At 46.1% G+C, this 15,760-nt stretch overlaps 1 protein-coding gene across 2 annotated transcripts; it reads right to left on the bottom strand.

The window, feature by feature from the left end:
* Position 1: 1 nt before the first annotated feature.
* On the bottom strand, positions 2-15,055 carry prickle1b (prickle homolog 1b). Of its 2 annotated transcripts, none has more exons than XM_049761478.2 (8): positions 14,879-15,055; positions 5,620-5,817; positions 5,235-5,348; positions 4,518-4,655; positions 2,881-3,084; positions 2,623-2,809; positions 1,565-2,539; positions 2-1,491 (listed from the first exon to the last, which is right to left on the bottom strand). In XM_049761478.2, exons 2-8 carry the CDS (start codon positions 5,803-5,805, stop codon positions 572-574), a joined length of 2,724 nt encoding a protein of 907 aa, XP_049617435.1. In that variant the 5' UTR covers positions 5,806-5,817; positions 14,879-15,055; the 3' UTR covers positions 2-571. The 2 variants fall into 2 exon arrangements, with proteins under 2 accessions (XP_049617435.1, XP_049617434.1); XM_049761477.2 differs by lacking the exon at positions 14,879-15,055 and adding an exon at positions 7,652-7,954.
* Positions 15,056-15,760: the final 705 nt, after the last annotated feature.

The following is a 15,760-nucleotide window of genomic DNA, read 5'->3' as shown; positions in this document are numbered from 1 at the left end:
CTTTGCAAAAAATATTTTATTACAAGCATCTTTACAATCTTAGGTATATAACTGGTTATGACACAACAGATGTAGTAAATATTTTGGGCTCAATATAGATGTTACATATTTGGGTAAATGTTACATTAGACATTGTTTTATGGCACTTAACTGGAGAACACAGTTGATGAAACGGCACCTTCTTGGTTCCTTGTAAAATAGAGAGATTGCGTTTACAGCCGGCATTTTTTCCACTTTTATTACACTTCAAAAGCATTCATTTAAACCACCAATATAAAGATAACAGTATTAAAATCTTAATATTTACATTTTGCATTAAATAATCTGTTCAGTTTCTACTTTTATCATCCACTTGTGTGTAGAATTTACCTATTGACTGTACACTTTGTCGCTGCAAAGCTTAGATCTTTTCAAACTGTACCAGCCCATGCATTACATAAAAACTAACATCAAATGAATGTACACATGTTTGACTAATTTCTTTTGTCAACAACAACCCATTCCTTCCGAATTCCCTAGACAGTACCCTTCTTACGACTCAGCATTTATCTACAGATTATTCATGTGAGTTTTAGGAGATAATACAGTTTTTGGAGCGGTGGCCTTTTCTGCGACCAGTTTTTGAGCTATGACTTTGGGACGAGAGGGGAATGACCCTCGGGTAGTCCTCGGCGTAGTAGCGCCCAGCAGGTCGAGGCTGCGGGATGGGCTGGCCCAGGAAGTATCCCTCCTCTTCAGAGTCCGACGATGACGAAGAGCAAGTGGAACACCACTCGTCCTCATCTTTATAGAGACCCATAAAATGCTGAACCCGGCGGTCTCCTTGGGAGGCACCCTGAAACATGTAGTCAGGCCGGGATTGAGGGTATGCCAGAGGTTGACTTGGGGACCTTTCGCGGGGGTGATGTCGGTGATGTCGATATGGTCTCTGCGCCTTTTCCAAAGGCACCATGTTAAGGGCGATGTCCGAATGGGTTTTGCGGCTCCTGTGGTGTCTACTGTGGTGGGGACTCTGTCGGTTGCGTCCATGGTGACTTGACGGACGGCTTCTTTCCCGGCCCGCCTCGTCGTGGGCGTAAGCCCTCCGCTGTGGCCTCTCACTCATGGGATGCCTTCGAACATTGACCTCAAATCCATCATTATATCCGTTATCCACAGTGTCATCTGTGAACTTGACCATCTGAGGAGGCCTGGACTGTGACTTAGTCCTCCTCAGAGCTGGCGCATGGACAAACCCAGGAGGTGTTGCTTCTGAATGCGGGTACAGAGACAGAAGTCCTCCCCTTGTTGCCAAGTCTCCCTCTTGTGTTGTCTCCTGTCCCCCCCTCTCCAAGTTAATGTTGAGAGAGTTGTTACTATGGTGAAGATGAGATGAATTATAAGTCCCCATGTTGCTCATTTTCTCACAGCCATCTCCCACCAAAGGTTCCTGCATTGTATGAAGGGAGTAGACCGCAGGCCTATCCTTGCCATCTCCATCAACTGATGCACCTAAGAAAGCAGAAAATATTTGTTGAGTGAACATCAAAACCAAACACCAAAACGTCAACCTCATCCTCCTTACCAGTGATGTTTGACAATGCCAATGAGTCCATGGAGTCCCCCACACCTTGCCCCGCCTTCCTCAGCTCATCTGCAATACATTCCAGTGTATCTTGGTACCACTGCCTCTTCTCTTGCCATAGGGTATGTTTGCCTGCACTAGACTGGTCCTGATCTTGGTCCAACTCTAACTCGTGGATTTTTCTGGCGCTGGCAGGCCCTGGGTGACTTCCGTAGGCGGAGTCTCCCAGCCCGTCCTGAGACTGTGCCCAGTACATTTCAGGAAGATGCTTCTTGCTCATGAGCCCAGGACTAAGGCTGTTGGCTCTGGATTGATTAGAGGTTTGGCTCTGAGTGGGACTGGTAGGGGTAGGTGAAGAGGCAGTGATTCCAAGGGATTCTGGCTTCAACCAAGGGTCAGAAACACTTATCAGATGGTTCCTGTCGTGGCTTGGAGATTTTAAGGATGGCTGCTGAATCTGCTGCAACATTCCTTGGTCACCGAATTTGAGTAAGAGCTGAGTCATATAGTCTTCATGCTGGGCCCATTCCTCAGGGTCCTCCTCTCCCCCAGCATCCTGCTCCTCACGATCCCTCCAGAACCTTTCCTCATCCAGGCCTAGATGGGAAAGCTTCTGCCCAATGTCGTCAATATCCCCATCAACTTCACCCTCAACCAACTTGTACTCACTTGCAGAGGCAATAGTGGAGGGGTTTAAGACTTGAGACTGTCTCCACTGTTCAGCCGGCCTGCTGCTCTTACCCATGCGGACACTGCGCCGGGATTCTCGTGAACGAGCAGACTGGAAGGCGGAGTCAGATGAATCTGAAGTGTGGATATCCTCCCCTTGGCTGCAAGCCTTTGAGCAGTAGATGCGCCCTTGTTTTGGCAAGAACGGACAGCCCAGCAAGGACGTCTTACACTGAGCACAGCAGAAGCACTCGTCTGTGGCATGCCAATGTCCACCTTCATAGGTCATTTGTGCATGGTCCACTCCTACAGGAAGACACATTTGTGAATTAGAAGAGCAACTTGGGTTTGGGTACTCCAGGTTCTTCAATCCAATCATTTGGACTTACCAATATTTTCACCACAAGCCTCACAGTACTCTGCATACAGCGACTCGAAACATCCACAGCAGTATGGCCGTCCGTCTTTCATGATGTAGCGTTGCCCCCCTAACATCGTCCCGCACTCAAAGCAGGCAAAGTGCTTCATGTGCCAATGCTGGCCCTCGGCCTCCGTGCACTCATCTGCGAAGATAATCTTAAGAAGAAGAGCATACAAATGGTTGGTGAAGAGCGATGAACCTCGACATCACCGTCGCTGCGACTTACCTCATCGCAAGAGGAGCATCTTGGTTTCATAACCTCTGCATGGTGTCTCCCGCAGAGGATCTTGCCATTTTGGTAAAAATAGATCAAATCCACAAGGAGCTCTTGACATGTAGCACACACAAAGCATGCTGGGTGCCAGCAGGGGTTCGGTCCAGCCCTCGAGGCAAAGATCGCCATCTCTCCTCCATTGATACCACCCCCGCACTGCCAAAGATATACAAACAGTCATATTTTAGGAATCTCGCTAATGCAGTGGCTCTGCTGATAATCTACTGATAAGTACGTTTAAATTGTAGTGTAATACATTTGTTTTTAATAGACGTCCATCCCTGTTAAGACGGCTATAAAGCCAGCCATGTTATCAAAAATACATCCGTGAAACCAGAACCACTGCTAAAATGAATGTAAGATGGATGCAAAGCATTTTAATCTTTTAAAACAAAACCACAGATTATGTTTCATGTCTTTCAGAATAGCTGTCGGTTCCTTTTTAAATTCAGGATTAGCTCTTCTTGTAGCTGACATCCACTGATTTAAATCAGCATTGTCTTTCAATTTGTCTCGCTTTACTATGGAAGTCTTACATTTAATAACACTAGTTGAACCCGTGAAGCCGACTGTCCTTGGTCTCCAGTCGCCAAAGCTCATATGACTCCAGAGATTGTCAAAGTGTGTCTGAACGCACAATCACAAGTCTTAATTTAACCCACAAGAGCGAGGGGACGCCGATAGGATAGCATACCCAGCTGTTTGCGATTATTACGAGAGTGGACAGACGGCCATGACTCATGTATGTCCCTGACAACGACAGAAACTGGAGCTTTGTAAATTGTCCATGAACATGTGGACATTCATAGGTACACAACCATGGTTGTATGACATGTGGCTTTGCGTAGATAAGAATGTGAGTTATGACCCGAGGAATACGTGACACGGTGGCATTTCCACAACGGATTAGCGTGTGTGTCAACATGTGTCGCTAGTTCTCAACATATAATGTGTTGTTTAGCATCTATGTTTGGGCGCTGACAAGATCTCAACCCAAAGCGACATAGCTAGCATAGCTAAACAGCGCTTGTGGTTTCCTCATTGGTGAAGGCTTCAATTTATTCCGTTCCAGTGATTGTTGAAATGATGTTTTCCATTAGTTTGATTAAACACATTTGTAGTGACCATGATGGTCTGTAGTTGGATCGGGCCATGGTTTTCTGTTGTCCTAGTTTTGTTAGTTTCTTAGCAGGCTTTCACAATGAGCACTAGAAGTTTTCCCACAAAAACTTGTTACATTTTCGTTCAGTTTGAGTGAATGACTGATTTTGAAAAAGTTGAATCTCAGTTTTGATTTATAATCGTTCTTTGGAGATGTGGATTGTTAGCAAGAAATTGGTAGACCTCCTCTCGGGGAGCTTATTTCACCACTCAGATGGAGCGTGAGCTCTCCCCCGCTTCCTCCAAGTAATGAGCAGCGCTTTTATTAGTGAATTCCAAAGCATCACGTCAGCCGGACCAGCTTGAGATATAAATAGCGTAAGAGCCACCAGTTGGTTTTCGTCAAAGTTGAAACTGCCTGATAGCTTCACGAGCACTAAATGACCTCTTTGTCCGCGTGCTCTCGGGCATCCGAGCGCGCCACCTACGTTTTCGCATCGAGTGTGTTGCAGAGCTCGGGGCAAGATCTTGGGCGTCCCCCTCCCGAGTGCCTCTCTTTTCCGCTGGGCGCTGAATATATGAAGCTCCCTGTTCTCTTCCTCTGTTAGGGACTGGCAGTAACGAACCTGGCGGAGACAAGAGTAGTTTCAGTGGAGCAGGCGTAAAGAAAATAGCTCAAGCGGCATATCAGCATCAGCAAAAGTGGTTTATTTTTAATTCTTCCACTTTTTCCCCATGTTTAGAGATTGTGTCGATTCCCAGATAAAAGAGCGAGACTTATCCTTACAATACCGGGCGCACTTTCTCCCTTCCTAACCGCAGTAAGTCGAGGAATTCGTCCTCCTCAATCAGCAACAAACATTATAAAAGCGCCCCATCAAACAGTGTTTATGTTGACTTAGACTTATTGTGTATCCGCTGGGTGTTTAGACAGAGACCACCTCTGTCAGCCCTCGTGTGGGTTGATAAAGCTCCCCGCCGTATCTCCTAATGTAAACTCTTATCAGCTCAGATGTGAAAGGAGGGCCCGCTTTACGAACCATAAAGCTGTTCTCCAGACGAGACCTCGTGGCTATTCTGTTTGTGTTAGCCCAGGCTTTTAATCATCTTTTATTGCCGGCAGAATCCACAACTTTCCCTGTGGCCATGATCCGATTTTGGTTTGGATTCGAATCGGTTTGACAAACAAAGCGGGGAATGATTACCTCATTATCGTGCGGCGGCAGCTGGTAGAGGAGCTGCCTGATCCGGTGTTTCTCTCCGGAGCTGTTAACATACGGCACCTTATCCTCCGGCAGGCAGGAAAAATACATCTGGACCTGCAGGTGAAGACCAACGCATAGTTTTGTTAATGTATCATTTGGTACAGTGCGTCACAGTTTGGGATCAATGAGGGCAAATAGGGAATCAATAAAGAATGGCTTCCACTGTGTATGTATGTGTCCCTGATTAATCGAGCCAACATGTCAATCTCAATCCCGTCACAGGCGACCAACTGTGAGTAATGTTTGCTTAACCATTTTCTCTCTAAACATCAACATCAGATGCTTACTTAAAAAAAAAAACTGCTAGTAAGACTTAAGGCACTACCTGCTCAGGCCTAAGTCCCGGTGGCACCCACGCATACTCCTCCAGGGCACAGCCGGAGTCGTCGTCCGAGGTGGAGCTCCTCTGGAAGCTCATGGACACCATGCCCTTCTTCCCCCCAGGAAGAGGCTCCATCTCGGGGCTTCGATGCGAAGGACGCTGCCCTCGTTCGCTGAGCTCCGGGTTCATTGCGCTCGGTCGCTGCGAATAGAAAAAGCCCCCAAAATAGTGTCATGGTTTTTGGTCCTCACCCCACTCGTGTCGCGGGTCCTTTCATGCGTGATGAAAAATGAAAACATAACACTTAAGAGGCTCTCCAGATGATGTGTAATGGAAAAAAACAAGCAAGCTTTTCCATTAGGACTAAAAGGCTCACGGAACAGTACTTTTCCCCCTCAATGTCTGAAACGGAAGATATTTTAGGACATTTTCTTGCACGAGCAGGCTTTGTACAGTTCTTTAAATCTGCACTCGGCGTGCTCGGACAACAGATGTTGCCAGGGAGTAAACATCTGTTGCATTGCAGGTTGTGTAAGAACATCTGTAAGCCTTCCATGGCCTGGATGACAAGTGGCGTTTTAAGTATACATTAGACCACAAACTGGCATATCTGCAGTAGGGAAAGTGAATCTAGGGAAAAAGGTTGGATTTGCTTTTCCAGGCATATTCAGACCTGAAGAGGCCTCATAGTCTCTGTTAAGCGTCGTTCTTGGGCTTCATAGCAGCGGTTCTGTGACTCGATTTGCCTGGTCTCTTTGAGCAGAACAGAACTTGTTTGAGGCCAAACAGATGCTTCACGTTGGCGCTGCCGAGTTTCGAGTGATCTTTCATGAGGGCGGTACTATCTGGGTCATTAGGATCTCCATGGCCTCTACTGGCAAAACAATCACGGGCTAGTTTAACTAGCATCTACGGCCTGTAGATAAGATCCTGCAAATGGAAACTTTGGATTTGCAACGCACTTCAGACAGAACAGGGAACAGACACTGCTTCCATCCGTCCGTCAGCCTTCAAGGCTTTCAAGCAAACAAGGATGGACAAGTATTAGCATTCTCCCCATTAGCATACAGTTCCGCCCTAGGGCCCAAAACACCAAATTTGCACGTTAAAAAAATGCTGTTAAAGACCAAACCAAAGCTGGCGCTCGGAGACAAAAGAAGTATTTGAATGTCACTTTGTTCTTCCGTGCCTAATCTATCAGGTTTTATGGTGGGATAGATAATGTTATCACTCTGAGAATTCTTTTTCCACCCACTCCACATGACTATCTCACGCAACCTTGTTAACACTAGTCAGCGGCACAATTAGATGATTGAAGTCTTTATTTTGGGACACTCCATCATTGACTATGTTTGAAGTATTTATGGATAGATAAAGTTGGTGACTGCAAAAAAAACTAAAACCTTAATTACCTCTCTAGTAAATAGTTGGTTTATTTGGACACACAAAAAAAAAAAAAAAATTAAGCACAACCACAACACCACAACACTTTATAACCTCGGCTACTTTCAGACCTTGCAGGTTCCTTCTCCGACTTATCAACACATATTTCCTCTTTGCAAAAAGGTTGGCCGGGCTCGAGGGCACTTTAAAAAAAAAAAAAAAGGCATCTTAGGAGTCACAATATCGGGGTCTGTGTAAACATGGGCCAGATGTAGTCGGCTAACGGTTAACTGCGTGCTCCTCCCCCGCTTGACTGACACTTTTAGAGTGACTCCTTCACCGCTGACGTTAGACCGACTGGGTCAAAAAGTTATTTCAAACATGAATCCTTGATTAATCAAAGTGTCTGGAATTTATCGGTCTGATTTTCCAGAACGGCATTTACACTATGACCAAAGATGTACAAACCGAAAATTTGGAATGCCAAAAAAGCAAATGTTCCACAACGCTCGAGGAAAAACATTAGCGGAGTTCAAAGGCCGAGATCATCACTTCTTCACGGCGGTGTTATTTTAGGGACAAATGGGTATCACGGGCTCCACGAGGCACTTCTGGAGCCAGGCCAAATCATGCTTAAGTGTTTGCTCCTTACCTCCAGGAAAAGCATCTTTCTTTCAACCTCGCTCCCTTTCAGCCACACACCGCCGGGCTCTACATATCTTCAGCACCAAGGCCGATGCGTCTTTACTCTAATCAGTTCCAGATCCAACTCGGTCAGGAAGCCCCCCACCCACTCAGCCCTCCTTCAAAATGTCTCCGAAAGTTAGAAGGGAGCACCTCATTTAGGAATCCCCAAATCCTTGAGAAGGAGGTCCGAGAGAGGTGATGTCTCTATCTGGAGTGCCTGGAGTGTGTCGTGAGTGCATGTGTGTAGGCAGGTCTGACTCCCCAGGCCCCTCCCTCATTCCACCCCTCTCCCAGCTTTCAATCGCACACACTCAGACACACACCCTTTCCTCCACTCCCCCCCTCCAAAAAAAACCTGCAGGAAAACCTCTCTGGATATTTGTGACGACTTGTCAGGCCGCAGCAGCTCCGATGTGACTTATTTGCACAAGGTCGCAACCATCTGTCTTTGTAACGGCCTGAAAAGCAGGAATCATTGAAAACGCTCCGGCATGAAAAATGAGTTTACTCAATTGTCCGGCGAGACAAAGACGCCCCCCTCTTCCCCCCCCCTGACAACCGAGCTAAGTGACTTAACAGAAGGGATGGCGGTGCTGTTTGTCACATGCCAAATTAGCTGCCACCGATGAGGAATGGCTCGCTTTGCTAACTCGCTTAAGGCGAGCGAGCGCTTTGCCAACGCCGCCTTCTTTCCTGGCACGGCCTCTAGAAACTGAGCCTGAAACTCGAGTAACTTAAATATAATTCATACATAATGGACATCTCACTGTTAGGCCTTTAGTAGGTATTTATTGGAAACGTTCTCATCATAGCGAATGACTTTTCCAGTTATTAGTTCTCCCAAATCGCATCTTAGTTCCCCCATAATGTTGACATGTGAGATGTCCAAGTATTTCCATGTGTGCCCCGTGAAGAGCTACGATAATAGAAGAGTGACAATGAGTTCGGGTCGAAGGGGGGGGTGAATAGAGCATGAGTGGCTTCGTCCCACACAATAGGCACAAATCAGTCTTTCACACTAGGCCTAGACTTGTGGTTCCTTTGGGGACACAATGGGAACATTGACCTTGCGGTCTCCTCTGCTTCCTCTTCAAGAATTGCCTAAATATATTTGAATGTATGCCGCAGCTTTCCGTGATGTTGTTATTGGAGCCTTGGAAGTTCAGTAATATCATTGTGTTTTGTTGAGTCATTAGACTCGAACGGATTCAGTTCACATGTCCGACACTCCTGAGCACAGAGTTAACTAATGGAGACGTTATGCGGTTACCTCTGACCCCTGGAGCATTTGTCAGTAAAAACTCACAAGGCTTGTGATTGTTTGCTTTGGATTCTCTATGTAGATGACATTCAAGTCTGGCCTTCCCCCCCCCCCGACAACCGAGCGATATTTCTGTGGCTTGACTATTACACATGGCGTGTTAAAGGCACTCTTGTTTTTTAGTTTTGAATTTTTGCGTGCAATTTTAGTTTGAGTTATTAACCTTGGCCATCGCTCAAATAGTCGTTTGGCCTGTTCTGAGCCTGCAGGGAGCCTTTGTGAAGTCAAATTGCTCTGTTTTGTAAAGCTAAGTGCTCCGTTTTCATCAGTAATCATCATTCTCACCTGCAATCAACAGCCGCCACTGTGTTTCGTCCCCAGGAGGGACGAAAGCGCTTAAACGCGCCCTTAGAATGTAAATATCGCAGGCCGCGGCCCTTCGAACAGAAATCACAAGGGCAGCGGTGAGGAGTCTCAACTTGTTGCAGCGTCATAAAAAAGCAATGAGAGAGGTCGTCCTTAATGCTAACATAGCGTAAAACACATTATCCAAGACAATTTGCATTCTTTTGGTTTTGCCGGGTTAGCTCAAAGCTAATCCTCGCTAATAACTTAGCAAACGTCTTGCCAGTTCCGTGTTAATATTCCTTGACGCTCCTTAACTATGGCTGATTTAGGCTCCTGGTCATAAAAAGCAATGCTGAGATTTGCTAAGCCGCGGGGTGTTACTTATACGCCTTTGGGACAATGGGGGGACGGCCGTAAACGTGCCGTAAAATGCAGGAAATTGTCAAGTAAATGGCAAGCGACCTTAAGGAGAGGTTGTGGAGAGTTGCCATCCAGGGTTTGACTCGAACCAATTAGCTGCGTGTGAAATCCGTTTCTTATGCAGAGGCTTTGGCACATCGGCGTTATTTTTCTCTTCTCAAGTCTCCCAAAAAATCTCTTCAAATCACACAGAAGCCGATAAACGATTTCAATTAATCAGCTTACCACTTTAAGAAACGTAACATCAGAAAACTGTAATACCAATACAATGTGTGTCTTATCCTGCACTGATTTAATTTAGTTAAGTGAGGCAATGTTAATAAAATCCAGAGGTCACCGTTGTAAGACCAGAAACTTTTTTTTAAATTTATTTCCGGACCCCACACAATGCAAATCAGCATGCGGATTAGTCTTGGTGCAATTTTCTTAGGGGGATAATTTGGTCCACCGGGAGTATTCACTTCTTGTGTGTGGTCGCATACAGTACGGTTCTGCATGCAACGTAGGAAGAACCCCCATGGGCTGACTTTGTGTGCTTGTAAAAACAGGAACCATACGTGTTAGGATCCGATAAAGCCTTTTTTTTCCAGACTCCCGTATCCGCTTTTAGTTTGAAAATACTCTCGGGGGAAAATAGCCCTCGAATGATTATTTCGTAAAATTAATCTCTTAAAAAAATAATGACCGAAAAGGAAAAAAATAGCAAGGCAAGTGAACCGGCAAGGAAAATTCACACAAGACGTGGCTTGAAGAATGTTGTTGACTCACATGGAGAATTGTATTACAGAATGATTTACACTTGTGTCTCAGACGTGAGCCAAAATAAATGGCTGTCAATCAAGGCGAAGCGCCTCAGACATGGCTATGTAAGGTATGGTTAACAAATCATTTGACTTGCATTACATTTGTGAGGACCCTCCCCCTCCTCTGCCCCCCTGGTACATACAATGAGTGCTGTATAATAGATACATTCGATGTAGGCTAGGGATTGAGGGTGTTTGCGCAACGGCTTAACGACAAGTCTCCGAGGGGATGGTACACCACTCAAGCGTCACACATACACATTTGCAGCACGCAGTACACAATTGGCAATAACGCTTGGCCGCAGTACGAATGAAACCATAACTTTAGATGTACAGCCGAGTCTTATTTTGGCATTTTGGCCAGTGAAGACCTTGAAGCCGTTCCTAGGCTCCGCCTCTCAGTTGTCATATCCCAGCCGGCCATATCCTTAGATGGCCTCTCCGTTCATTTGGACCGAAGTGATTGTTCTGAATAAAGCCCTCCTCCGAGTTTACCATCCGTCTCGCACTGCCGAGGTCTCGGCTCTCTAAACACACTGAAGACTAATCTGCAACAGATGGAAGAGGCAATAGCGAGAGGAAGTGATTTGAAAGGCTCTACCGCATATTTGTAAGCCTTCGGAACCAAATGATAGGCTTTCAGGCAACCCAAGTCATTGGACGACCGTAATGATGTGCACGACGGTTCCCCAAGGGGATCCAACTGGACATATTTGGACTTCCAAGCTGTCTGTCCACAACCAGATGTCTAGAAAGGCCCCAAAGGGCATTCCAGGGGGAGCTTTCCACCCCTTCATACTCTCCGAAACATCTCCAAAATCTATATCAAAAGAGCCATACGTATGGATGTAAACACATAAACAAGCCCTCACATGTCGCTCGGAGCTTTTTTATTTTTTTATTTTTTTGGTCAACAGTATAAAAAGAACTTTTAAGTACCTCATTAATGCAAAGGGCAATTTAAAAGTCGCTTCCACAAAGACTAGCAAGAAACAAATGGATTCTTTTCACACCCAGACAACTTTTAAATTACTGTTTGTATCGCCGGGAACACTTGGAAAGCCCCAAGCTTTCATCCGCTAACCGCTAGGCTTGATGATGCTTCTCCTCTTGAAGAAACACGTCAAAGTAAAGGACCGATTGTTGTCGTTCTTTCGAATTTTGCGGCTCAAAACACGGCTCGATATTTCCTCGCAGGTTTACGTCATCAGCGATGCAACGTAACAATAGACTGTTTGATAAATACAGTCAGACTCCACACCCTTCGCTCTCACGAGATTCCACTAACTTCCTGACTCTTGAGTAGCATCAGATTGGACAAAACCATTTCCCCCTCTGGATGAAATCCTTTGGGACGATACGAGGCCGCAAAGACGTCTGCTGACCACCCGGGGAAAAGATCTCATGTTGATTACCGTAACGTCTATATTGGAAAATACTTGCAAGTAGTAAACAGATACGCATGAGACCAATTTAAAGCGGAGTATACCATTCATCATTTTTTGATCAACCGCACACAACCAAACAAACAAACCGTAAATATTGTGTTTCGCAGACAACGCCGAGATTGTTATTGCTTCCATGGCGATGCACTCGTGACATCATTCACTAGTTGTGAGTTTTGAGCCATATCTTGGATCTGAGCATGCAGTTCTTCAATTCACTGTAATTGACGTCTACTGTATTTTGCAGCGTCGCTGGGTGGTCACGCAACTGGGAATAATTACGCGCTTGCCGCGCCGACGTCTTAAACGAGATACTATCTATACTATTAGACTAACAAGCCTTTTAATTATTATCATCTAATAATCATCACCTTTTTTATGTCTGGGTGCTTGGAGACTGGGATGTCTGGGAAGGCTTTTTTAGCATGTGTGTGTGTTACAGGGCTTTAATCATCATCAAATAGAGCTGTGTGTACAGGTAATTAAGTTGGTGCCGAAGCGACTCTCACTCGCAGCCGGGAGTCTTCGCTCTGCGGTCCCGCAATTCGTGTAGGGCATTTATTCGACGTCTGGCTCACTTGCATTCCCCGCAAACTGACCATAATACCAGCCTTGTGCAGCCAGTGCGGCCCGCAGGGTTCCGTGTGTAACCACCAGAGCAAAAAGATCCATATTAATGGTCAGAGGGAGTGATGACAACCCCCGCTGGTATGCTAACACCAACTTTCACATTGCTTAGCCCGGTAGCTTAAACGCTAAATGGTATTTATGTTGCGGTGTTGTAACTCAACCAAGTCATATTTAAAAAACAAATATTTTTGGGGATATATATTCCCCGGGAATGTATGTTAGCAACAAGACAGGACATTGTCGTCCTAGCCGAAGCTAAGCTAGCTCAGTCATTCTTTATCCTCTGCAAAGATTCGACCGATATTAGTCCCGCACCGATGAGCTGAGAAGAGTTGAGACATCCCGACGAACTATCGATTTGTTCTAGTCTGATCTTTCCCACTTTTGGGATTAAAATTTTGACCGATTTAAAACGAAGCTGTTCCCCATTTAAAGCCAAGAGACTCCTTTTGTACCGATTTGCTTCTGTTTCTCATTATTAACTGGTCTGGTTCTTTGCGTACTGGCTCCTCCGCGCACACACAACCAGAGGGATGGCTGCTTGGCAAGCGTGTGTGTGTTTTCTGATGTTTGCAATGATTTACACACCCCGCTGCTCGATTAATTCCAGTTTGCGGCTGCACAAATACGGCAGTGTGTGCACATGTTGGTGTGAGGTTCGAGACTGACAGACGTGCGCATAGTCGGGACAGTGTTGAGTGTGGAGGTCTCACACACACACACACACACACACACACACACACACACACACACACACACACACACACACACACACACACACACACACACGTACGGACACAGAGCGCTCACATTCGTGTTTATGTTTCTTATCAACTCAATTTGTTTGATCTAATTCCAGTCTGTGCTGCGTGCATGGAAACATCTTGACTGCTTCATTCTCTAAATCAGAAGTCAGCCAGCTGCAAGACACCCGAAAAGTTGTTACTGATATTCTGTCATGCTGTAAAACAACAAAGACTCAAGCGTTTAAGCCACCATTCTTGCAAAATATGCTTTTGTGGATTCTCATTTATGCTTCTCCATCGCACATTGAGATCAGTCTTACTGTTGTTGAGTTTAGTTTTTTTTTTATTTCCAGGACAGTGTCCAACAATACCAAAACAATGTCTAAGGCTGGATTTCCTTTCTGGCACTTGTACAACAGCCCAAGACGGAGAATCTGGCTCGCATATGACAAAACAAAGAACAGTGAAGGATGGAGTCACTTATTGTGGATAAAAACCACGCATGTGACGAGAGTCTCGTCCGTATGATGCGTTTCTGTCCAATTTGAAAATACACAACCCCAAATTATTGTTCAGGCTTCTGATCGGCTATTAGCGCCACCTACTGCCTTGGTGGATTTTCAAAAGTAACTCCTGGCCCCCTGCGTGCATCAAAAATGGCTGACCAATTAACCGCAGCTTAACTGCAACTGGATCCAAACACCCTTCTCACACTCACACACAGATACTCATTAACAAAGGCTTAGCATTGCTTAGCGCCCCCCCCCCCCACCTCCATCCAAGAACGGCCCCCCACGAAGGGAGAGGGGCGGGGTACACACCTCACTCGTCACCTGATCCTCACTCTTGACTGCTCTGATCCTGAATCAGCAATGAAAACTCGGCGTGGGGTATCAGCTGGCGTAAGCAGACCCCCCCAGCGCCCCGCCGTCCTCCCTTGGACAAGATCTGCTCTGTCCCAAATGGACGGCTGCATCAAGTAGAGTTTGCAACTCAAAATAAGCTTTCCCAGCGGGCTGCTTATACTAGTAACCACCACTAGAGGTCGCTGGTGGCTTCAGCCCACTTTTGGCTGCAGTGACACTTTCTCAGCAAATCCCAAGTGTGCTCTTTTTCATTTACCCCCTTTGCACTCCATTGATGAAAATCCTTTCTTTTTTTTTTTTAAATGGGCCATGATGATTCCTAATCACAACACCGGCGAGCGTTTGTCACTTTTAGTTTAGCAGTTTGTCCACATGACACGTTTATGGCCGGTCGGAGAGGTACGTCGAGTGGGCTCGTAAAGAGGCAGACAAGAGAAAAAGGCAGCGGGACCACCTGAGTGACAGGCAACAGCTGAGTCCACACATCTGGAAAGGACAATTCGCACCCCCCCGCCCCCTCAGCCCTGCTCAGTGCGTCTTAACACATTGTAAGCTGAAAATCCCACACACAGCTGCAATTTCACTCTCAGCCACAGTTTAAGATCACTTTCTGGGAGATGGTTATTTAAAAAATACACCGTCATGATCGAATAATGATGTGCCGAAAACTCACCCAGTAGGCTCGAATGGATGGGTAGAATATTCCCTCGAAATGAAATCACAGCCGGGGCATCCGTGCAGCGGTCACTAAAACTTAACTGCAAGGCTTCATCTCCGAGTTGAGTCAAAGAGAGAGTGAGCAGTTTGCGCAGCTCTGGCACCAGCTTAGAGAGTCGAGGAATGATATTAGCAGTTCTGGATGTCTATTGGCTTAAAAATATACCCCCCCTCCCTCCCTCCCTCCTACTTGTCCTCCCCCCCTCCCCTCTGCTTCCAGTACGTGCAGCTTCTCCTCGCTTGGGACAGACAACACGGTGTATTTTGTATTCCGCTCCAATAACCAACAGGTCTCGTGATATTTGGAATCATAATAATCGTTTTCGCGATGAGATCACCGCCAGGCGTTGAAAGTAGAGTAAAATACGACGAGGCGATCTTGAACTTGCTGGAAAGTTGCCAGTTTTTCAGATGATTTATGACGATATCAACTTCATTTGTTTGCCGCTGTTCTGTATCCGCGCCATTCAACGAGACGCCGAGCCTTTTTCAAAAAAAAAAAGGGAAATTCGATCGTCTTTTGTTTGTTTCTCAACCGGGCCCGTCGCAGAATAGAACGCGCCCCAGCGCCTCTTTTGTGCGTCCACACAGAAAACTGTAACATTAAGCCTATTTACAGCAGACACAGAGGGAAAGGGATATAAAAGTTAAGCCCCGTAGGCCTACGGATGCAGCCGAAGAGGAAGTGAGGATCAGTGCGGCATGGGGAGAACCAAATGGGGGGCCCACCCCGGGTCAGTAAATCCTGCGAGCGAAAACACGGCCCGGTTCGAGCGCATCGCACTTGCCTGCGCGTTTTTTTATTTACTTAGCAGCGCTTTGAAAACAAGCCGCATTG

Source organism: Syngnathus scovelli, chromosome 22 (assembly GCF_024217435.2).
Source record: "Syngnathus scovelli strain Florida chromosome 22, RoL_Ssco_1.2, whole genome shotgun sequence".
NCBI lineage: Eukaryota > Metazoa > Chordata > Actinopteri > Syngnathiformes > Syngnathidae > Syngnathus > Syngnathus scovelli.
The sequence above is the reverse complement of the archived record's forward strand: the minus strand, read 5'-3'. Positions and strand labels throughout refer to the sequence as shown.